Consider the following 25,348-nt stretch of genomic DNA (forward strand, 5'->3'; position numbering starts at 1 on the left):
TTCAAGAATGAGATCACAGAGCATAAAACCAAACCCCGAGGCTCCTCTTCTGCGACTGCACTGGTCACTTCCCCACGAAGCCGGCCCTGCCTCCCCTCACAGATACCTTTTCAATGAAGGGAATCGCTACCTCAGAATCGGAAAATCCTTTTGACGTGGGGTGGAGGTAGGGAGGAATGTAGGATACCCAACTTCCCAAGACTATCCTTATTGGAGAACACACCCTGGGACAACCTCTGTAAATTGAGAATCACTTCTCTTGGTTTGGGAGGACAACCCCTTCGACTACCCTAGCCGCTGGGTGGTCCTCGCTACTCAGCCACTGCACCACCTTAGGGGTGTTTGGGCCCGCACCGCGTGTGGCCCATTGCCGGGGCAACGGACGCCGAGAGCGGTGCATTGTGGTCTGCAACAAAATGCAGGAGAAAGATCCTGAGGGAACCATTCAGTCCCTGGGCCAATGGGAGAGTCTTAGGGGCTGAGTCAAGCCAATAGGGGCGTTCGGCGGGGGGCGGGGCCGGCGGGAACAGGGCGGGGCTTAGGCACTAGGCGGCGGCGGCTGGAGTGGGGCTGCTTAGATGCGCCACGGCTTCGGTAGCGACCGCCTCTCCCGACGGGTCTGATCCTCCGCAGCCCCTCCCCCAGGAGACCGTTGCAGTCGGCCAGCCGCTGCTACTTGGTAAGGCTCGGGAGGGGGTACTCCGCTACCTGGCTTCGTCCCCCGCAGGGCTTCTTCGGTCCGCGCGGCCGGCGCTTCCTGAGAGGCGGGGTGGGGGGCGTCGTCCCGGGGTGGCGTGGGGCGGGCAGAGCGGGCCTGGGAAGCAGGCGCTTTGCAGACGCAGCCGACACCTCAATTCCTTACCCTTTGCCCGGGCCTTGCCCCCCAGGTAACCATGTGTGACCGAAAGGCCGTGATCAAAAATGCCGATATGTCGGAGGAGATGCAACAGGATTCGGTGGAGTGTGCTACTCAGGCACTGGAGAAATATAATATAGAGAAGGACATTGCGGCCCATATCAAGAAGGTGAGGACAGAGCGCGGGCTGGGGGCTCGGGGAGTTTACGCACAGCTGGGGAGAGTAACAATCTAGTTCCATCTCCTTGATCCTGCGACCCAGCACGCTGCAGAGATCCTGGGGGCACACAAGGCAGCGCGGGTATAGAGGTTTCTAGAAAAGGATGCACATGATTTTTGCGCTTCTCCTGAATATTAGACCCTGAGCGCCCGAAGTTTTTTTATTACCCAGCTCCGCGGGTAAAGCGCCACCTAGCAACGGTTTCTAGGATCAGGGAGCAGCGGCTCTCCTTTCTCCGTGATTGCTGCGCGGAGGATCCATCTGGGTGTTTGGGAGGGGGGAGCTGCGTGGGTGTTTCCAGCAGGACCGGAGGGAGATCTTGCCAACCTCCAGTGGGGAGTCAGTCGGCAGTTGAGGGGAAAGTGGGTGGTAGTGATGGTGGGGGATTGGTAAATGGCAGTCTGTAGAAAGCTGGCAGGCCTGCCAACTTCTCGAGCTCTGTTTTCTAGAAGGGAAGGAAGCTGGCAGCCTAAGCCGTGGGAGGGTTCCAGTGGGGAATGAGACGATGAAAGACTTCAGATGGAACAGAAATAAATATCTTTTGACAAAGGCAGGCATGCATTGGTCTAGTTTATAAGAATGTTTTTCCCCTTAATCTAAAAGATGTCCCTGCTGAAGTACAAGAGTAGCCAAATTTTGCCTAACTCACCAGAGACTTGTAAGACTTTCATAGAGAAAGATTAGTTTTGGCCTCTGCCTAGGGTAACCAAGTGAAAAATTAACACTCGAGGGTGGGCTCTGGAAAATTTGTGGCTGCAATTTGCTATATTTGAGAACCAGGTAGTAGATTAGCACCATCAGTATAGATGGAAGCAGAAGGGCTATTGACATTAAAAATAAAATTTGCTCAGTTGGCTGTCAGGTTCTTCATCATTCTTTATAGGGACAGTGGAGAGCCAAGTGTCTTGTCCACTTAAAATTTTAACCCACAGCGGATTAGATGCTAATTGAGGCTTTGTTGTTTAGAAGTCTTTTCACATGATCCTGGAATGAGTTACAGGGCAGTATTTTGCGCTAAATATTATTTTCTTGGACCTGGGGGTGCATGTCATACAGTAGGATAGTTATGTTAAGACACAAAAACATAAACTAGAACTGTTGATGTCACCTGCTGTTAATGAATAAGAATATTCTAGAAGTTAATGATGGTGTAATTACCACAATAACAAAGCACTATTTTTGAGGCTGTCCTTTCTGACTTTTACCTCCCCAACCCCTGTTGTTCCCAGCTCAGATCAGATTGCAAGTATGTTTGCATTAATGCACTATGTAGGCGATAAAAAGCTGGGGAACATTCTTTCATTCTAAGAATGTGCAGATGCTGACGTTCCTCTTTTCTGCCCCTACAGGCTTTGCTTATCTAGGAGGCAAACTCTGACCTCTGGTTTAGCGCTAAAATTCTAGTGTTCTCTTTTTCTTTTCTCCCTCCCCCCAGGAGTTTGACAAGAAGTACAACCCCACTTGGCACTGCATTGTGGGGAGGAACTTCGGTAGTTACGTGACACATGAAACCAAACACTTCATCTACTTCTACCTGGGCCAGGTGGCCATTCTCCTGTTCAAATCTGGTTAAGAGCATGGACTATGCCACACACCCAGTGATCCATCCAAAAATAAGGACTGCAGCCTAAATTCCAAATACCAGAGACTGAAATCTTCAGCCTTGCCTAAGGGAACACCTCGAATCTTTGAACCTTTATTGTGTTGCTTTGTACAGGGCCTTCTCTGTGCTAACTTGTTGTGGTTATAAAGCAATTAGCAAAACAGCTTACATTTGTATTTATTTTCTATTCCATACCTCTCTGCCCCATGTGTTTTCTCTTCAAAAACCATTCCTTTAAAGAAAAAATAAATCTGTTGGAGAAGTATGTGTTAGTTACAATTTGTTCCAATAACCTAGGGTTGAAGATGGCCTGTTTGATCTTGAGTAGGTTGGTGGGGGTGAGTCCTTGAAGTTTCTGTGGGATATAACAGACGATCCAGCACAGGAGTTTCATTCTTAGCCATCCTGCTTCTGTTGTGCATAGAAGAGTAATACTCAGAAGTGTATGCTGAGGAGTTCCCGTCATGGCGCAGTGCAAATGAATCCGACTAAGAACCATGAGGTTGTGGGTTCCATCTTTGGCCTTGCTCAGAAGGTTAAGGTTCTGGTGTTGCTGTGAGCTGTGGTGTAGGTTGCAGGTGCGGCTTGGATCTGGCATTGCTGTGGCTCTGGTGTAGGCCAGCAGCTGTAGCTCTGATTAGACCTCTAGCCTGGGAACTTACATATGCTGTGGGTGTAGCCCTAAAAAAAAAAAAAAAACCTAAAAAAAATAAGTGCATGTTGAGAAATGCATGGCAGAGAAACTATTAAATTTTACTCTTAGTCTGAGAAATGCGTAAGGGCTCACTTTGTAAAACGATGTTGCTAAAGAGTATTCTTGGCCTTAGGCCTCAAGTAGTGGTCAATGTGCAGAACTCCTTTAAGCTTTCTATGGGTGTAAAATGGAAATAAGCTGGTAAGAAAGTTGGGCTAATGAGAAATTTGGGCTGTAGACTATTTCTCCTCCCCTGCCTTGGTCAAAATATACTCTAAAGCTCTTGAGCTGCAGCCCTCCATATGATTCTAATAAATCTTTGTGGGAATTTAAGCCTGCTGTGCTTTAACTGTGGTCACATGTGAATTGAAGTTTTCATTAAAGAACCCAATTAAAGCCTCTGGATAAGTAAACTTCATTAAAGTTTTCCTGCCATTAACTTTAGAAAGATAAATCTTTTCTACGAATAAAATTAAAATGGCAGACTTGGCATTTGTAGGGAGAGGAAAAATTCTAGAGTCTGAAACCACACTCTTTGGGAAGCTGCAGAGAAGCTCCTGGCTTTTTTTTCCCTTTTTTTCTGCTTTTCGTGGCATATGGAGGTTCCCAGGCTAAGGGTTGAATCAGCTGTAGCTGCCAGCCTACGCCACAGCTCACAGCAACCCCAGGTTCTTAACCCAATGAGCAAGGCCAGGGATCGAACCTGGTTCTCATTTATGCTAGTTGGATTCATTAACTGCTGAGTCACGATGGGAACTCCCTGGCTTTTAGTTTCCCTATGATTTTGAGTGTTCATATTTGTTTTAGACCTTAGATGTAAGAGATGTTAGGATATCTGAGCATCCAGGTTACTGCTACACAGAGGGGGTGATAGACTTGACTGATGACTCCATCTTAGATCTGTAACACCTTTGTGAGATTATTTTTCTTTACCAGAACTTGGGCTTTTAGAAGTCCTAGTGAAGTTAATTATTGCTGGACTGGGAAAGTTTCAGGGTACAAGGGTAAAAAACTGTTTTACTATTTATTATGGCAGTTAAAATGGGAGAATTCTTCCCCTACTTTCTGTAGGAAAAGATGAGGTACTGTGGGATGGGACTGTAATTGGGGTGATTTAGGTTTTGTATTTATATGAACAGATTGAAAATGGTTCCATAACTCATCTTTTTTCTAGCTCCTTTTCCTCTTGTGATCTGGCTATATTTTGTTTGAAGCCCAATAGGTATTTGGCCTCCAAACCTGGTATCAATCTTGATTGTAGTTCTACTTCCAGATAGTCTCAAGCAACAGACCTTAAAGCTGTTTTCAGTCTACAAACAGCTGGACATTGGGAGTTCTAATTTGATCAGGCCCATACCTACTGCCAGGAAGTGACACCTTTTAACTTTTATTTCCTGATTGAAATATAAGAAAACCACATCGCCACTGAGATAGGACTGGGTTGATGGTTTATGAAAATTTTCCAGTGCCTGCTCCTTGTTAATTTCAAAGGCTCCAGCTGGCTGAAAACAAAATGTAAGCTGAAGTTTTTCTAAAGTTTAGCATTTTATCAAATGTTCTTAGGTGCTGTTCTTGAGACAGTTGTATATAGAGAGCTGTATCTGGAAGCTTTTCAATGCCAGGGAACGATCTTGTGAAGGTACATACATGACCCCTACTGTGCTAGAGCAACAGGCAGCATATCTGAAGTCTTTTATTTATTTATTTATTCGTCTTTTTGCTATTTCTTGGGCCGCTCCCGCAGCATATGGAGGTTCCCTGGCTAGTGGTCAAATCGGAGCTGTAGCCACCCACCTACGCCAGAGCCACAGCAACGTGGGATCTGAGCCGTGTCTGCAACCTACACCGCAGCTCACAGCAACGCGGGATTGTTAACCCACTGAGCAAGGCCAGGGACCGAACCCACAACCTCATGATTCCTAGTCGGATTCGTTAACCACTGCGCCACGCCGGGAACTCCTGAAGCCTTTTCAAATAGCTCTGAACTCTGGTAACTGCTGTTAAGCTGCCAGCCAACTCAACATTGATTTCTGTAATTTCTTTTTTTTTTTTTTTTTTTTTTTTGTCTTTTTGCCATTTCTTGGGCTGCTCCCGCGGCATATGGACGTTCCCAGGCTAGGGGTCAAATTGGAGCTGTGCCACCGGCCTACACCAGAGCCACAGCAATGCCGGATCGTCAACCCACTGAGCAAGGGCAGGGATCGAACCCGAAACCTCATGGTTCCTAGTCAGATTCGTTAACCACTGCGCCACGATGGGAACTCCTGATTTCTGTAATTTCTTAGCAAGCCCCATCCCCTACCCGCAAACCTTAAGCTTCATTCACACTGAAAATATTTATGCCCTTATTATTATTTTCTTTTTTAGCCACCCTGCGGCATATGGAGTTCCTGGGCCAGGGATCAAGTTCCAAGCCACAGTTGCGACCTGTGCTGCAGCTGCAGCAATGCCGGATCTTTTAACCCACTGTGCTGGGCTGGGGATTGAACCTGTGTCCTGGCAGTTGCAGAGATGCTGCCACAGACCCCACTGCACCACAGCTGGAACTCCTATGGCCTCATTTTAACATCAAATGGTAGACTGTATTAAGGTGAAAAGAACTCTGCCCAGAGTACTGGAGGGGGTTTGGCTAGATAAATACTTATCAAATTTTTTTTTTCTTTTGCCATAAAACCCTTTCTCTAAATGTTTTCAGCTCTCTTTGTAAGATGTGAAAGCAGGGGTCTGCTGGTGCATTTATTCTTTCAACAAGTGTTTGTCAAATTTTTTTCTTCATGACAGGCTCTAAGGACCTAATAGTGGCTTTTGGTAGAAGAGGACTAAAGGAATGATGATAAAAGTACATTTATTTCAACTGCCCCTTCCCCCAAGAAAAAATGGCAAATACCACGCAAACTGTAAACTCATTTAGTGCTTCAGTGCATAATTTTAGCTATAATCCTTAGCCCTCTAGTTTGGGCCTTGGCATTTGGCCCCAGACTGAGTCCTATGCTGAAAGGTGGACTCAGGTACAGCTAGGAAGTTTTCTGGTTCTAATCCTTATTGGGTTCAAATGATTCATTATCCCTCAGGAAGGCAACACTGGCAGAAAAGCTACAAATACACTTCAAAACTAAATTTTAGTGCTGGTTTTACCTTAATCACATGCTGCACAGTCAAGAAAAATTAGTACGAGTTAAGCAAAAAGTATAGGCCAAATATCTCTGGAAGAAGGACTGAAGCAGCCCCTAAGGAAAACTGCAATAAAATGAGAGGAACTTGCTTCTTTCACTTCAAGATTGGTCACATCAGAACATGAGTTCAAGGCACACAGCCTTCAGAGATGTTCTGCTGCTGGTCTCACTAATCCAGATTATCCTTCAGCTCCAGAGTTTTGATAGGATGTGACTGGTTCATGCTCCAGGATCTCAAAGGAGTTATAGCTTGAAGCCAGAATGAATAGCAACAATGCCTGATGTTAGATTTTCATAAGTCACCTTCTGAAAACCTGCATCTTCTATCATCTCTTTGAACTCCTCCTAAAATATACCAAAAGAATGATAAAGCAAAAATTGCCTGGATTTCAACTGTAGGGGCTTTGTTGTAAGCAATAGAAGCTTTGTACCTGAGATGGGAATTGTCGGATACTCTCTACAAGGTATTGGTAGGACTTCCAGTCTCCTGCAATGACCTCTCCCAGGACAGGAATGACCTGGAAGCTATATACATCATAGAGCCTAAACAAAAAGGCAAAAGATTTAGAACATGACCCTTAAGAAGCAAGAAGGTCTAAGCCTGGGGTCATAAAACTTAAAATACCTACAGGGGTCAGGAAAGTACCTGAAATAAGTGAAGTGGGTCAGGAGCAAGATCAATAGGTAGTAATGAGGGTGTGATGACAGGCACAGTTAGGAAGTACCATAAAAGTGGGGAAGGGCACTTACTACTCAGCTCTGACTATGGCCATGTAGGAACATGAGCTTAACCAGGGTTGCCATGTATCTGATTTCTCAAGTGAAGCTGGAAAACCAGATTTTTACACAAAATTTTCTGATTTTAAACTATAGAACCTAAGTCAATTTCTAAAATACTATGGGTCAAATCAAATACATAATGTGGGCTCCCTTGAGTCTCTGGTTACTGAATTGAAACTCTTTTGGCTGAAGGATGATGTCATTCAGGACTGGCTGACCTCTGAAGTGGCACTGTCCCTCAGGGATTCTGAGCTATGAGGTCTATGTTTATAGCTTACTGGCTATTTTCTATCCATTTTGGGGTGGGAAATCCTTGGCTTGGTGACAAAAACCAAGCCCTGTTAATACCAACCTGGATACGAGGGGGTTGTTCACTTGGCTAAACTCCAAACACAGGAACCGTCCTCCTGGTTTCAGGACCCGATGGGCTTCTTGGAGTGCCTAGGCAAGACAAGAATAATAGGGCAGCCCTCACTCAAATCCCAGAGACTGAAGCGGCATTAGCTTCTGTGGGCATCACAGAAGGTATTTTCCACAGACCCTGTATTCACTCTCAGCTGGGAAGCTGTAACAGCAGAAATAACCCATAGGCTCCTAAATTCTTTAGGCATTCTGCTGCCCATGACTAGAGAAAGTTACTTGGAGTAATTTAAATGGACTCAGACTGGTACAGCCCCCACAGGGGGCAATTTTTGAATTACTTATGAAAATCACAATAGCTATCCTTCTCTGTGATCTAGTAATTTTTTTTCACCATATGGTTTTACTTATATGTGGAACTTAAAAATAAAACAAATGAACAAACATAACTGAAACGAACTCACAGGTCCAGAGAAAAAATATGTGTCACCAGAGGGGAGAAAGGTGGGGAAATGGGCAAAATACAAACGTAACTACAAAATTTAAAAAGTCACGGGGACATAACATACATTGTAGAGAATAGAGTCAATAATATTTTAGTCACTTTATGGTGACTGATGGTAACTAGACATTGTGGTGGTCACTTTGTAATGTATAAAAACATTGGGAGTTCCCGATTTGGTGCAAAAGGGTCGGCAGTGTCTCTGCAGTGCCAGGACAGGTTCCGTCCCCTGCCCAGCATAGTGGGTTAAATAATCTGGCATTGTTGCACCTGCAGCATAGGTCACAACTGTGGCTTGGATCTGATCCCTAGCCCAGGAACTCCATATGCTCCACGGTGGCCAAAAAGGAATAAAACATAATAAAACATCAAATCACTACGTTGTACAACTGAAAACGATCTAACAATTCTACTTCAAGGAACCTTACAGAACTGCTTCTGCCATGGGAGTGACATGGATTATTCATTATAGCATGGTTTGAACAGCATAAGATTAAAAACACTTTAACCATTAAATGAGACTGTCTAACTAATGAATATATATATAAATGGAATCTATGCAGCTATTAAAAAAAGGAAGAGCTGGTGTTCTTTATGTGCTGACTTGGAAAAGCCTTCAGGGAGTGTGTGTGTGTATACAGTGGCAACTCCTCCAGGGTGTGTTTTTAAGGAAAAAAAAAGCAATGGGCAAAATGTTTCATAAAGAGTTCCAGGAGTTCCCATCGTGGCTCAGTGGTTAATAAACCTGGCTAGTATCCATGAGGATGCGGATTTGATTTCCGCCCTCGATCAGTGGGTTAAGGATCTAGCACTGCCGTGTACCGTGGTATAGGTCACAGATGTGGCTTGGATCCTGTGTTGCTGTGGTTGTGACATAGGCTGGCAGCTGTAGCTCTGATGTGACACCTAACCTGGGAACCTCCATATGTCCTTGGGTGTAGCCCTAAAAAGCAAAGCAAAAATAAATAAATAAATAAATAAATAGTTCTTTTGTGGTGTAGTGGGTTAAGGATCTGGTGTTGTCACTGAAGTAGCTTGGGTCCTTGCTGTGGTGTGGGTCCGATTCCAGGCCCAGGAAGTCCCCCATGCCACAGGTGTGGACCAAAAAAAAAAAAAAAAAAACAGTTAAAAAAAATTAAAGACAATAAGGATTTCCCATCATGGTTCAGTGTGTTAAGAACTCAACTAGTATCCATGAGGATGTGGGTTTGCTCAGTGGGTTAAGGACCTGGGTATTGCTGCAAGCTGTGGTGCAGGTCACAGATGTGGTTCAGATCTGGCGTTGCTGTGGCTGTGGTGTAGGCTGGCAGCTGCAGCTCCAATTTCACCCTTAGCCTGGGAACTTCCACATGCCATAGGGTATACACTAAAAAGAAAAGAAAAATAAAGAAAGAAAATAAATATACCTAATTAGCACAAAACATTTTTGCAAAGATACATTAAGAAATCAGTGACTGTCTGCAGGAGGTGCAGGCACTGAATGGTTGGTACACAAGGGTGAAGACTTTTACTGAAGTATCTTCTTAAACTTTGAATCTATGAAAAAAAATTTTTTTTAATTTAACAGGAAAAATAAACTGGCTATAGACAATGGGACAGGTCATAAAAATGAAGTTTAAGCACACCACAAAGGATGTCCCATATCCAGATAACTAGAGTCACATCACAGAAATGAAACTGGGTGCCCTGCTCATCATCTTTGAATGTTTGGATGAATGCTAAAATAAAGAGCTGCATCAGATTAAGAGCTGAACATTCCCTTCTTCCTATAGAGGAACCATGAATTTAGCTACCTTCTGCCAAAACTGGGCTTAAGTGCCTTTTTCTGTGTCAGCCTTAGAAATGCCTCTGATCTGCAAATTCACATAGATGACTTCACAAGTGACAAGCAGCAGATGAGATGACAGAGCAAGACTAACAGTCTCCAAGATGTAAATACCAATCCAAGCAACAAAGGCTTCTACGGGGGTCTACTCTGTGTTTCTGGCTTTTTCAATTTTGTGAGCAAGAAAACCGGCAACTTAAAGTATCGATAAAGACCTCTAAGCCCAAAACATTCAACTCAGGAGCTGGGCCCAGAGAAGACTCTCTCCCTCTTTGTTCACTGACTCAGCCACTCCAGGAGAACTAATACCCTGAGTTGAGGAAGCTGAGGATGCAGCCACCCGTACCCGATCAATGTGTGTGACATTCCGGATCCCAAAGGCAATGGTGTAAACATCAAACTTGTCATCATCAAAGGGTAGCTCTTCAGCATCTCCCAATACCCAATCAAGTCCTGAAAGAGAAAAGCAGTTCTGGTCTCAGTCTGGGTGGCTGTCTCCTCTGCACCCAATGAACTGTCAAACCTAAAAAGGGGGTCATAAGAGCCCCTGCATTTGTAGTCAGCTGGACAGAAGTATGAGTAAGCCGGGCCACCCTGTTTGTGGCTGGCTTGTGAAGTGGGGGGAGTCTTATGGCAATAAGCCCTGAAACCCGTGGAATCTGATGCCAACTCTGGATAATTAGCATAAGAACTGAATTGCTGGGACACCTGGTCAGTGTCAGAGAATCGGAGAACTGTTTGGTGCTGGGAGAACATCACATGTGTGTTATCTGGTGTCAGAAAACACATACCTGCCTTCTCAAGTGGATTCCTGGCCACTGTTTTCATGGCCTCCTCCAGTCCTGAGAATTTGAAGCTGGGGTCCTTGAAGTTTAGCAGGAAGTCCCTCTGAGGCTCTCAGAGTAGACCCTGGTTACTTAGTTATGCTTTATCCTCAAGCGATTTTTATCCAACTAAGTGTTTTGTGTAGAGCACGATGGTTAAGAGCCCAGGTCCTGGGGTTGCCTATGTTCTAATTCCCCATTTGTTAGCTAAATAATGGTTTTTTTTTTTTTTTGGCCACGCCCAAGGCATACAGAGGTTCCTGGGTCAGGGATCAAACCTGCACCACAGCAGTAACCAGAGCCACAGCAGTAACCAGAGCCACAGCAGTGACAATAGCAAATCCTTAATCCACCAGACCACAAGGGAACTCCTAGCTATATAATCTTGAATAAATTATTTTGCCTCAGTTTCCTAGTCTGCAAAATGGACTTAATAATAGTACTTCATTCAGAAGGTCATTGGAAATATTCTAAGTACATAATTTAGCATAGTTCTACTGGAATAATAGAGAAGCAGTGTCTTGACCCCAAATCTGGTTATGAATTCAGAAAACATCCAAGAGAGCCCCCTATCAGGATAGCTATATCCTCTGATGATTTTTTTTTCTTTAATTCAATAAACTTTATTATATTTATAGTTGAACAACCACCATCACAACCTAATTCTAGAACATTTCTATCCCAATCCTCTGAGGATTCTGATTCAGCTTTAATATTATTAAAGATGAATGAAAATAATCCTCCTGGAAAGTACGCTTAAAAATAAGCATACCCTGGAATTCTCTTGTGGCACAGTGGTTTTAGGATATGGCATTGTCACTGCAGCAGCTTGGGTTACTGCTATGGCACAGGTTTCATCCATGGTCAAGAAACTTCTATATGCCATGAATGCAGCCCCCCCTCCCAAAAAAAAAGCATACTCTTTGACCCAGCTATTTCATTTTTAGGAGGAGGACATCAATGACAACATGATTCCTCAAAGCTACGGCTTACTAAGCACACAATGGCAAGGTCTGTCTTCTCACATCCTCATACCAACTCCATGAGACAGCTGTTACAATCATCTTCATGTTTCAGGTAAGCAAAACTGAGTATCAGAAAGGCGACTGCAGCTTGCCCAAGGTCACATTTTTGGCCATACCTGTGGCATACAGAAGTTTCTGGGTCAGGGATTGAGCCTGTGCCGCAGCTATGATCCAAGTCACAGCAACAACAATGCTGGATCCTTAACCCACAGAGCCACCAGGGAATTCCCCAGACCTATGTTCTTAGAGGTTATGGTATAGTACCTCCTTATTATTTTCTCCATTTTACAGATAAGGTAATTGAAATTCAGAGAGTTTAAACACTTGTCCAGCTTTTATACAGTCAGTAAAAAAAAAAAATTAATGAATGCATGCCAAAATTCATAAAATAAAGATGTCACAATGTAGTGCTACATGCAAAAACATTAGAAAAAGTGAAAGGTTATGTAAACTGGTTATGTGAATCATGAAACATCCAAATGAGGAAATGTTGTGAAAAATAATAATTTTAAGGAATTTTTAATAACATGGAAGAACCTCACAATACAATGTTGAATTAACGCAGTATACTTAATTATATATACAGGATGTTCTCAATTTTTTTTCTTTTCTTTTTTTTGTCTTTTTGCCTTCTCTAGGGCCGCTCCCACGGCATATGGAGGTTCCCAGGCTAGGGGTCGAATCGGAGCTGTAGTTGTCAGCCTACACCACAGCCACAGTAACGCGGGATCTGAGCCACGTCTGCGACCTACACCACAGCTCATGGCAACGCCGGATCGTTAACCCACTGAGCAAGGGCAGGGATCGAACCCACAACCTCATGGTTCCTAGTCGCATTTGTTAACCACTGCGCCACGACGGGAACTCCTATATCACTTTTATAACCCATCAAAAAATCTTCTTAAGGTTCCTGGTCTCCAAGCTTCCATTTGGGAAGGAAGTGTTACACATGAAAATGTAAGTGAACACATTAACAGCACTACACACAAAATACCCTTACATTAACTTTTATAATTACTAAACAGTTTCTAAAAAACAAAACGAAACAAAAAATTTGGAGTTCCCGTTGTGGTGCACCAGAAACGAATCTGACTAGGAACCATGAGGTTATGGGTTCGATCCCTGGCCTCATTCAATGGGTTGAGGATCCGGTGTTGCCATGAGCTGTGGCATAGGTCACGGACGTGGCTTGGATCCAGAGTTGCTGTGGCTGTGGCACAGGCCGGCTGCTGTAGCTCTGTCTGGACCCCTAGCCTGGGAACCTTCATATGCCTCGGGCGTCCCCTAAAAAGACAAAAGACAAAAAAAAAAAAAAAACCCACAATTTCTAGGCTCCTCCTACTTAGTTTCAACTTTTTTGCATGATATTTTTTGCAAAGGCATTAATATTGGAGATTGATAAAGCAAGGAGAGAGATTAAAAAAACAAAACTGTACTATATAGCACTTAATGAATCCTCTGAAGGTGGAATTGTTTTCGCTCTTAGAAGAACTCGAAGGTCAAGCTATGCTATGGAAGGGTGATTCCAGACGTGGAACATTACTTATCATTTCCACCTTTGTTCTCCATTCTTTATAGCTAAACACCAGAGAGAAGGGAAACACGTTTCTCAGTAGGAGTAAGGAAACACAGTCCCTTTGTCTAGAAACACTAGTGACTGTGGGCCTTCTGATCAGTGATGATGGTTAACAAAAGAGCCCTTCATATGGAGGACCAAGTGGGCTGCAGTACGTCTAGGCTGCTTGTTCTGGGGGTGGGAGGAGGCCAAGGAAGAATTGAGCTAAAATAACCTGAGACTCTCGGTGGTAGGAGGAGAGAAATGCTGATTTTTGACCCCGAGGGACCTGGTTTTCTTTGTTGTGTATCACTGCTTCTGGCAGGAGCTGCCTGCAGTGCTTGGCCAGCATGGAAGAGGGCAGTGCAGTGGCTTTCTAACTGAGGGCAAAAATCTTCCACTGGCTGCTGCGAGTGCTCTGCCAAGGAAGTTTGAGGACGACTATTTATGGGTCTTTCTTCAACTGCATCAGTTGGGGCATTTGAGAAACTGATGTTGAGCTAAAGGTACGAGTGCAAAAAGCCTTTTTTGGAGGAGTATGGGGGATTAGGAGAGATACCTGGGAAAGATAAAAAGAAGAGCAAACAAGATTGAGTGGGAAAAGCATAGACATTGATGTAGATCTGATGAAGCCTCGGTCTACCTGAGAGGGAGCTCTGGAGCAAAGACTGCCTATGAAAAGTGTCCCAAGTGGAAATGTCCAGGCCCCACTAGCCCCACAGTGCTCAGCCATTGGCTCAAGGCTACCAGGAGAGGGCCTGGTTCGAAAGCTGAGGCAGAGCTTAGTTCTGGCACGGGGATAATTTGGCACTAGGAGGAGTTCCCGTTGTGGCTCAGTGGTTAACGAACCCGACTAGTATCCATGAGGATGTGGGTTTGATCCTTGGCTTCGCTCAGTGAGTTGAGGATGTGGTGTTGCTGTGAGCTGTGATGTAGGTCACAGACACAGATGCGATCTGGCATGGCTATGGCTCGCGGCTACAGCTCCGATTAGACCCCTAGCCTGGGAACTTCCATATGCCACAGGTGAAGCCCTAAAAAAGCAAAAAAAACTAGGGTACTGGGGTCACTGGGGAGCTGCTGGGAATTAAAGCCAAACTTCTGTCTCAGGGAGTTCCCCTTGTGGCTCAGTGGGTTATGAACCCGACTGGTATCCATAGGATGAGGTTCAATCCCTGGCCTCACTCAGTGGGTTAAGGATCCAGCATTGCAGGTAAGGCTCAAATCTGGCATTGCCCTGGCTGTGGTGTAGTCTGGCTGCTGCAGCTCTGATTTTACCCCTAGCCTGGAAACCTCTGTATGCAGCAGTTGTGGCCCTAAAAAGCAAAGCAAAACAAAACAAGACAAAAACACTAATTTCTGTCTCAGGGTTCAAGAGCTCAAATTCAGGATCTGCCATTTAAATTGTGTTACTTAAGATGCTTAACTTCTCTGGGTTCTGGTTATCTCCCCTGTCACACCTAACACCTTGGGTTGCTGAGATAACATATGTAACAGCATACACACTGGACTCAACCACACAAATTCTCTTCAATGCCTACCTATGAGTTTTTGAAACCTGGAAATAAAGCACTTTGGCACTGTTCATATTCCATCTTACTTTGTAAGCACAAACATCTCCTCCAGGTCCACTTTCTGTAGGACTTACCAGCTTTGTATCCCTGGGCACAGGCTTTCCGTCTTCCAATCTTTAGCATCTCCCTGTTGATGTCACAGATCATGACGTGAGAACCACCCAAGGAATCCTCTTCATTCTGGTACTTTTTGGCAATTTCTTCCCAGGATAAATTTTGTTGGGCCCTTAACTGCCTCTTCTGCTTTCTCTGATGCTGCGCCTGAACATAATTAAGGAAACGGAATGCGATGTCACCTGTGGGAAGCCACCGGGAGGAAAGATCAAACACAAACAAAATCAGCATTTCTTAAACCCAAAAGAAGAAACAAAGGTACAGGGATTGAGGAATGTGTGAAAACTGAAGTTTATATATTTATCTCTACAGTAACTTTTTTTTTTAACAGCAAATTTTTAACTTCTAATATTTTTTTTAAAACTTCAAAAAAATTGCATAGAGGAGTTCCTGTCGTGGCACAGTGGTTAACGAATCCAGACTAGGAACCATGGGGTTGCGGGTTTGATCCCTGGCCTTGCTCAATGGGTTAACGATCCAGCGTTGCCATGAGCTGTGGTGTAGGTTGCAGAAGTGGCTTGGATCTGATGTTGCTGTGGCTGTACTGTAGGCCGGCAGCTATAGCTCCGATTCAACCCCTAGTCTAGGAACCTCCATATGCTGCAGGTACAGCCCTAGAAAGCAAAAAAATAAAAAATATTTTTCCTGAAAGTAACATGACAATACAGTCACCAGCAACAACTTCCTGCCCCACCACTTCCCACTTCCCACAGACCATCTTTCCCAACTCTTATAGCTATTTCTCCTATTGGCAGCTATTTCTTAACTCACCAAATTTATTTATTTATTTAATTTATTTATTTATGTAATTATGGCTGCACCATGCTGCATATGGAAGTTTCCATGCCACAGCAGCAACAATGCTGGATCCTTAACTGGCTAAGCCATGAGGGAACTCCTTAACGCACCAAATTTATAATAATATCCTGCCCACCTCTGCTTGCCTCTATCCTCCTAGTATATTTATATCACTTTTCATAGTTTTTGACAGACACCTTTGTAATCTAGAGTAATAAGCTAAGCAATATTTTTACTTCTTTTTAAAATATTTGTATTTTTTTACTGAAGTGTAATTCATTTATATTGTTTCTGGTGTATAGCAAAATGACAGTTCTTTTTCAGATTCTTTTCCATTATAGGTTATTAAAAGATATTGAATATAGTTTCTTTTGCTATATTGTAGGTCCTTGTTCATCTATTTTATATATAGTAGTGTGTGGATCTCTTAATCCGAAATTCCACATTTATTCTCCCTCCCCAATATTTCATTTTTTATTCCATCTACTACAGACAGTATCTCTTGACTCCTTTCAACCTTCTATCATATATATTTTTACTCTGTCAAGCCTGATAACATTTTATTTGTTCTATAGCTAACTAGAACCAAATCTTCTATGCTTTGTTGATGATTTGAGTCTAGAAGCTAAAATCAAAAGTGTTTACATTATTCTTTTTTTTTTTTTTTTTTGTCTTTTTAGGGCCATACCTGTGACATATGGAGGTTCCCAGGCTAGGGGTCAAATCGAAGCTGCATCTCAGCATGCTCCCAAGACGATAATGATCCCATTGCGCCACAGCGGAAATGCCGTAGGATTACTTTTTTTTTTTTTAATCTTTTTAGGGCTGCACCCATAGCACATGGAGGTTCCCAGGCTAGGGGTCAAATTGGAGCTGTAGCCGCTGGCCTACACCACAGCCACAGCAACCAGATCAGAGCTGTGTCTACGACCTACACCACAGCTCACAGCAATGCCAGATCCTTAACCCACTGAGTAAGGATTGAACCTGTGTCCTCATGGATACTAGTCAGATTTATTTCTGCTGAGCCATATGGGAACTCCAGGATTACTTTTTAAGTGCATTTTTTAAATGGGCAGTTGCCAGCATGTGGTAATACTACTGGCTGGGATACACTGGAGATGAATACAGCTCTGACTGAACCCTTTCTGTAGCCATCTCTCTGTGCAAGTTTGGTTTCTTTAGATGTCTAGAATTGGAAGTGTGGGATCCTAGACTGTGAACACTTTAGGTTTTGACAGATTCTCTAAATTGTCCTCCACTTTGCTGCTGTTTGTGCTTCCTCTGGGGAGAGGACCACACCAACGAAGCCACACATAAACATGTTTCAAATATGGACATTATTCTACTTTAATTTATTATTATACATTATTATATAGAATAGATTATCACATAATTACTTTATTATACATTATGACATTTTTCTCTCCAAATGCCCAGTGTGTACCAGGTAACAAAGGACCATCCATAAGCAAGGAGCTTTTGATATCTGATATGACAGTGAATTAGGCAGAAAAGGCTGCCTAAAAAGCTTATATATTGTATGATAACCCCCCAACACATACCTGCCAAAGAAAAAGGTAAACTGGTCTGGCTAAAAGTTAAACGGAAGGTAAAACAGTTGTTTAGGTGGGGAAATGCCACTGGAATAAACTGGCCTTTTTATTTTGTAATCCTTTGAATTTAGAAAAGTGAACAGCACAAAGTGCTTTTGACTGACATTCAGTTAAAATGATAGCAACCCTTTCTTAGAAATGTACTGATTTTCAATTATCATCTTCAGCCTAATGGCAGGTGAAATAGTTCATTCCAACGAGAGACACTAATTTTTATAAAAGGTACTCAGTGGCACCTAAGGATACCAAATTGGACATTACCTGTGCCTCCAGCAACATCGAGCAGCTGGGTGCCAGGAAACGGGTGCATCTTCCAGAGCAGCAAATCCTTCCAAAGACGATGGATACCAAGACTCATCATATCGTTCATCACATCATACTTCTTGGCCACACTTTCAAACACCTGATAGACTTGACATGAGAGAAATAAAACATGATGTATTAACCTGGAAAAATCCTAAATGAAAGCTCCCCACTCTCCATGAAATTAACTGTGTAAGGTGGAGCCAAACCATGATGCTTGATGCCTAAATCTACACCTTAACATTACTTCTTTTGTTGTTGTTTTTGCCACGCATGTGGAAGTTTCTGGGCCAGGAATTGAACCTGCGCCACAGCAGTGACACAAGCTGCTGCAGCAATAATGCTGCTGCAGTGACAACTCCAGATTCTTAACCTGCTGTGCCACAACAGAACTCCAATGCTACCTCTTTTCAAAGAGGCTTAAATTACTTCACATAAGAAAACCACCTCGGAGTTCCCGTTATGGCTCAGTGGTTAACAAATCTGACTAGGAACCATGAGGTTTCAGATCGATCCCTGGCCTTGCTCAGCGAGTTAAGGATCCCGCCTTGCTGTGGCTCTGGCGTAGGTCGGCAGCTGTAGCTCCAATTCGACCCCTAGCCTGGGAACCTCCATATGCTGCGGGAGCAGCTCTAGAAAAGGCAAAAAGACAAAAAAAAAAAGAAAAAGGAAACAACCTCTTGGAGTTCCCATCATGGCCCAGCAGAAACGAATCCGACTAGGAACCATGAGATTGTGAGTTCGATCCCTGGCCTCCATCAGTGGCTTAAGGATCTGGTGTTGCCGTGAGCTGTGGTGCAAGTCACAGACGCAGCTCAGATCCTGCGTTGCTGTGGCTGTGGTGTAGGCCGGTAGCTGTAGCTCTGATTTGCCCCCAGTCTGGGAGCCTCCATATTCCACAGGTATGGCCCTAAAAAGCCAAAAAAAAAAAAAAAAAAAAAAAGAGACAACAAAGTACATTTGAAAGATGTGACAAATGAATGGGAAAACCTGAGTTCATTTCTGCCTGCATCACTGAGAAAAATCTCAGGTACAACTTGGTGGGGAGATGGATGGCCCTGTGAATCAGAATCAGGGCCAAGTCATACTGTAGAGGTACCTCATGAATCTCCTCCACAGGACTGAGGCAGAATGTGGATCTGGGCTAGCTGGAGAGAGAAGGAATTTATTATCCAAGACACTTTAAAGCACAGGCTACATTTAATTTCTTTGTACCTCCATATCTGCCCATAAGATGAGAATATCAGTGCCAACCCCCTACCTGCCTGCCATAAGGCTGAATTAGGTAATGAAGGGGAGAAAACTTGGAGTTCCTCAATGATATGTGCTACTTACATCCTAAATATTACTATCTTCTGCTGAGTCAGCAAATACAGGACTCCCTCGCCACCCCCGCCTTTTACCTCAATCTTGAATGCCTATTCTCAACCCTGGGATCCTAAAAGCTTGCTTTTTGCTTTTGAACATCTTTTAAGAGGGATACTAGGGTTCAACTCACTGAGTATAAGCCCTTCTTGCTTTTCATGGTTCTCATACACAAGAATTTGAGTTACTATGGTTTAAATAACGGTAGTTTCTAGCAATATCATTCAAATACAACAGTATATTATCTGTGAGTAACTTTGTAAAGTTCAAATTTTGCTGATTTTTTAGTCCACAAATCACTTTGTACACAAGAGATAATGCATCATGATCAGAATCCAATCATGTCACTTTCAGTTTGTAGGTGGTTGGTCACTATACATCAGTTATTTTGTTCACACGCAGATAGCAAAGCAAGTAGTTGTTTTACCTCCTTATTTTTCAGTTGTAAATCCTTATGAAATTGGCCAATGAAAATGAAAGTGCAACAAATAATGAAAAGTAATAATGCTGGAAGTGAAATTTGAATAGAATGTCAATAGAGTTATGGGAGAAACATGACCAGGGCAATATGGATACTGCTGCCATTTGAGTCTTGGTTTTTTTTTTTTTTTGCTTTTTAGGGCTATGCCCGTGGCATATGGTAGTTCCCAGGTGAGAGATTTTAGATATGCAGCCAGAGGAACTTTGGGAAGTTGAACTTATGGATGTAAATGAGAAGGTGGTTGTGATGAAAAGGTTTAAGATGACCCACAGGAAATGATGCCAGCCAAAAAGTTCACATTAAAGGAGGAATTCTTGGAGATAGTTCATGCAGTTAAAAGTGAAAGGATAAAATATTAGAAGCTGATTTTTTTTTTTGTCTTTTCTTGGGCCGCTCCTGCGGCACATGGAGGTTCCCAGGCCAGGGGTCTAATAGGGGCTGTAGCCGCCGGCCTACACCACAGCTGCAGCAACGCAGGATCTGAGCTGTGTCTGTGACTTATACCACAGGTCACAGCAACGCTGGATCCTTAACCCACTGATTGAGGACAGGGATCAAACCCACAACCTCACAGTTCCTAGTCGGATTCATTAACCACTGAGCCACGACGGGAACTCCTAGAAGCTGGTCGAAAGGTAGAATGGAGTATGGCAATTTGCCAAGCCATGGAGCCAGTGTTTACTCCCTATTGTAAATTATATGATGAAAAAGTAGCAAACAGTGTTTAAAACTACTGGTGGTAATTTTTTTACAAAGGAACAAAACAATTAATTTAAACCTCAATCTCTTTAATTTTTAATTAGAATTTTAATTTAATTAAAAAGTTTAAACTTAAAAATTCAAACTGTATTAAATCTAATTTTAAATTAGTGTGCTAATATGAATTTTACTATTTTTCCATTTCCTTATAAATTTATAACTGACAGTAAGAGAGTTTTTGTACAACTCTTCTTCTGTTTTTTTTTTTTTTTTTGGCTTTTTGCTATTTCTTTGGGCCGCTTCTGCGTTTTTTTTTTTTTTTTTTTGGCTTTTTGCTATTTCTTTGGGCCGCTTCTGCGGCATATGGAGGTTCCCAGGCTAGGGGTTGAATCGGAGCTATAGCTGCCGGTCTACGCCAGAGCCACAGCAACTCGGGATCCGAGCCACGTCTGCAACCTACACCACAGCTCACAGCAACGCCGGATGGTTAACCCACTGAGCAAGGGCAGGGACCGAACCCACAACCTCATGGTTCCTAGTTGGATTCGTTAACCACTGCGCCACGACGGGAACTCCCTCTTCTTCTGTTTTTAATGGCCACACCCACGGCATATGGAGGTTCCTGGGCCAGGGATTGAATCTCAGCTGCAGTTGTGACCTATGCCCTATCCTATGCAACCAGTCCAGCAACGCCGGATCCCTTAACCCACTGCGTAGGGCAGGGGATGGAATGCATGCTTTTGCAGCAACCTAAGTTGGTGCAATTGGATTCTTAACCCACTGCGCTGGGGCAGAAACTCCCTAATGTAAAATATTTTAAAAGGTTTCAGGGCCTCAATAAAGGTTCACTATCATTTAATTTTTTTATTTTCTTATTATTTTTTTCCTTTTTAGGCCCACACCCAAGGCATATGAAGGCTAGGGGTCAAATCAGAGCTGTAGAATCGTTTGGGACCTGCACCACAGCCACAGCAAGAACATCCCTGACACACTGAACGAGGCCAGGGATCGAATCCACATCCTCATGGATATTAGTCAGATTTCTTTCCGCTGCGCCACAATGGGAACTCCAGTTTACTATCATTTTATTTAGTTCAATTTATTTCACTCTACAATCAGTTATAAATCTCCTAATGTACATGAAGCACTGTTCTAGCTTTCTGGGGATTCACAGTGAAATGTTAATTTAAATTCAATGTTTAGAACTATGTATTTAGTAAGGTTGAGGTGACAAGTAATACAGTGTAATAGTCATTAAGAGAATGGGAAATTCCACTGTGGCTCTTTCTCTTATTTCCTGGTTGACTATAAGCCAAGTGAAGGAACCTCAGAACCTCACCTTATCCACATGTAATAATGGGCATAATACCTTCCCCCTCTTACAAAGGGTATAGCTGGTGTTTTATTTTTCTCTCTTTAGGGCTGCACCCTCAGCATGTGGAAGTTCCCAGACTAGGGGTTGAATCAGAGCTGCAGCTGTCAGCCAATGCCACAGTCACTCCAGATAAAGCTGCATCTGCAATCTAAGCAGCAACTTGTGGCAAGGCCGAATCCTTAACCTACTGAGAAAGACCAGGGATAGAACCCACATCCTCATGGATACTAGTTGGGTTCTTAACCCACTGAGCCACAACAGGAACTCCACAGTTGGCATTTTAAAACAGTTCTTTTCCTTTCCCACGCCTGTGCCACAGTGCTGGACATGAAGGAACTGCTCAAAAATATCTAACGTTTATTGAGCAATTACGAAGTGCCAGGCATTGCTGAAAATTCTTTAGTGCATGAAGTAATCTAATCTTCACAAGAACTCTATGAAAAAATTACTATTGTTCCTACCTGTCAAATTTGGGAGTTGAGACATAGAAAATAGGTTTCTTTCTTTCTATAAAAAAATGGCCTATCCCTTTAGCAAGAGTTTAAGAATGTGGCCTCTGTAGTCAGTCCAAACTGGGTTGGAATACTAGTTCCACCACCTACTAGATATGCTAAATTGGGTTCTTTTTTTTTTCGTCTTTTCTAGGGCTGCACCTGCCACATATGAGGTTCCCAAGCTAGGGGTTGAATCGGAGCTGTAGCCACTGGCCACAGCCACGCCGAATCCCAGCCGTGTCTGCAACCTACACCACAGTTGATGGCAACGCCGTATCCTTAACCCACTGAGCGAGGCCAGGGGTCGAACCCGAAACCTCATGGTTCCTAGTTGGATTCGTTAACCACTGAGCCACGATGGGAACTCCAGAGCAAGTTTTTGTTTAATCTTTTCAAATTTCAATTTCCTCATGTGTAACATGCAATAACAATGCCGACCATCGGAAGCAGAAATGAGGATTGTTAATAATGTCTGCACAATGCCTGGCACATAAACGCTCAACTGATGGGATTTCAAGAGAACTACTCTGCTTAAAAAGAGGAGGCGTCAAAGTTTGGCGGTCAGGCGGGGGGTACTCCTTGGAGGTCAGGACTGCATAAGCTACAGTATCGGAGCTAAAAGGACGTTAAGTTAACCCTTAGTTTGGGCAAAAGAAACCAGATTGCAGACAATCAGAGCCCCCGATCCGCCCTCTCAACCCTTTCACCTTTGCCCCCCTTTTCCTCTTCCGACACAGTCTCAAACCCGAAGTGCGTTTCCGTTGCCCGCTTCTCTTGGGAGAGAGGCCGTGCACCCAGCGGGCTCCTGGGCCACGAGCTACGAAGCCCAGGAATTCTGCAGCCCGGCATCACCCGCGACAATCGACAGCAGCAGAAGCTCCATAGAGCCCAGCTTCTGGGGGCCGCCATCTTGCAGTCGAGTGACCGCCGCCAGACAGCACGTCGCGTTGCTTCATTCGATGGGTGACGGCGGCCGGCCGGAGACATTATTAGCTGAACGCGTCCCGAAACCTGATATTAAGCTGCAGGATCTCTGGGATCCAGAGGACATTAAGTCTTTGAGTACCCGAAAACCCTTTTCCTCTTTTTCCCCAAATTGAATATAGAATTCACCAGGAATGAGCAGAACTTAGGGAAAACCCCCATCACCTCACAGAGGCCATAACTCTGAATCTTGCCAACCTGTGGTACTTGCTCTCAAGATACCGAGTAACTCTTGTTTTCTGGTGCAGAAGTGTGCAAACAGAGGTAACAGTGTGGTGAAAGGCTAAGATTACAGGGTTTATTTTCGAAATCTTTGGTGTGCATAAGAATCACCTGTTTTGATCTTTAAAGTGCCAATACCTGGGTCCAAAATACCAGAGATTTTGAATCCGTAAATCTGGTATGGATAGTGGGAGTCTGTTTGACCAAATTTCTCTGATGATTTCTGTGTGAGGGATTTGCAGTCCAATCTTGAGAAATATATGCTAGACTACTCTGAATAATACACAGGAAAGACTGTTCTTTGGTCTTTGAATTTTACGAACATATGAAGTTCATTAAATGGGAAGGAAAGCTCTGGTATATAGTCTAAGTCACAACCAAACGCCAGGCAGGTTCCCTCTCCTGCTATCACAAAACTACATTTCTAGCTCTAACTGGCCTAGCATGAATGTTTTACTTCAACCCTACATTTTCTTTTTCTCTTATATGGAAAGGGTAATGTAGACCATCTTTCCCAAAAGAGGATGGAGGTGGTGTTTTACTTGGATTCCTGTACTTTTCTGCTTTAATTCTCTTTAAATGTATGTTTTCTGTAAATGTTTCACAAGGAAAAAGCGCTAAGGACCCTAAGGGACCATTTCGAAAATGAAAAATCTCTACTTGGTTTAATGAAGCCTGACAGATGGACACCTGCTGCTTGCGTTTGGAAGAACTGCACTGAGATTTCTCTCTTTCCCCTTTCTTTTATTTTTAAAAGTAATAGAAGGGGGAGTTCCCATTGTGGCTCAGCAGAAACAAACCTGACTAGTATCCAAGAGGATGCAGGTTCAATTCCTAGCCTTGCTCAGTGGGTTAAGGATCCGGATGGAGTTGGTGCCGTGAGTTTCTATGCAGGTCACAGACACAGCTGGGATCCCTAGTGACAGTGGCTGTGGGTAGGCTGGCAGCTACAGCTCCATTTCGACCCCTAGCCTGGGAACTTCCATATGCCACTGATACGGTCCTAAAAAGCAAAAAAAAAAAAAAAAAAGTGTTCTTTCTCTCTCTTTTTTTGCTGCCCTTCAGCTTATGGAGGTCCTGGGCGAGGGATCAGACACAGTTTTGTTTTGTTTTTTTAATAATGATTTTTATTTTTTCCATTATAGCTGGTTTACAGTGTTCTGTCAGTTTTCTACCGTTCAGCAAGGTGACCAAGTTACACATACCTATATACATTCTTTTTTCTCACATTATCTTGCTCCATCATAAGTGAGTAGATTTTTTTTTTTTTTTCCAGTGCTGCACATGCATATGGAAGTTCCCAGACTAGGGGTCCAATCTGAGCTGCAGCTGCCGGCCTACCCACTGTCACAGCAATGTGGGATCCCAGCTGGGTCTGTGACCTACACCACAGCTCACGGCCACCCCAGAATCTTAACCTACTGATCCAGGCCAGAGATCCAACCTGCATCCTCATGGATACTCGTCAGGTTCCTTTCACTGAGCCACAGCGGGAACTCCCACAGTCTTCCATTAATGTATTTTGGAATTCCTTGTTCTCAGCACAGTGTCTGGCATATAATATGTTTCTAACTGGCTAAGGTTAGCCTTATTTATTGTTATACTTATGAGAATATTTGTACATCTTTTTTACGGTGTGTTTCTTTGATCCTTTGACTTTCAAGCTACCACGGTTGTTTTCAAAGTACAGACGGGTATCTAAAATACATAAAATGATTTCTAAAATAAATATGTGATTTTCTAAGCTTCAAGTGTCCATATCTGTAAAATGGAGAACTGCTTATTTGGGGGGTTGACCCCTGGCCCCAGGAACTTCCGCATGCCCCAGGTGTGGCTAAAGAAAATTTTTTTGTTGTTAATGTGAGGATAAATAAACTGCACAGAGCAGTGTCTGCTAATGGTAAGC

At 43.5% G+C, this 25,348-nt stretch overlaps 2 protein-coding genes across 2 annotated transcripts; one reads left to right on the forward strand and one right to left on the reverse strand.

The window, feature by feature from the left end:
- On the forward strand, positions 546-2,944 carry DYNLL1 (dynein light chain LC8-type 1). The gene is given in 3 exon segments (NM_001195114.2): positions 546-679; positions 888-1,025; positions 2,512-2,944. Coding segments are annotated over 2 exon segments (270 nt in total). The 5' UTR covers positions 546-679; positions 888-893; the 3' UTR covers positions 2,650-2,944.
- On the reverse strand, positions 6,202-25,178 carry COQ5 (coenzyme Q5, methyltransferase). Its single transcript, XM_003483435.4, has 7 exons — positions 22,944-25,178; positions 17,781-17,930; positions 15,066-15,287; positions 10,360-10,466; positions 7,679-7,767; positions 6,978-7,089; positions 6,202-6,891 (listed from the first exon to the last, which is right to left on the reverse strand). The coding sequence occupies exons 1-7, from the start codon at positions 23,221-23,223 to the stop codon at positions 6,790-6,792; spliced, it is 1,062 nt and encodes a 353-aa protein (XP_003483483.2). The 5' UTR covers positions 23,224-25,178; the 3' UTR covers positions 6,202-6,789.

The sequence above is a fragment of the Sus scrofa genome, chromosome 14 (assembly GCF_000003025.6).
Source record: "Sus scrofa isolate TJ Tabasco breed Duroc chromosome 14, Sscrofa11.1, whole genome shotgun sequence".
Classification (NCBI taxonomy): Eukaryota; Metazoa; Chordata; class Mammalia; order Artiodactyla; family Suidae; genus Sus; species Sus scrofa.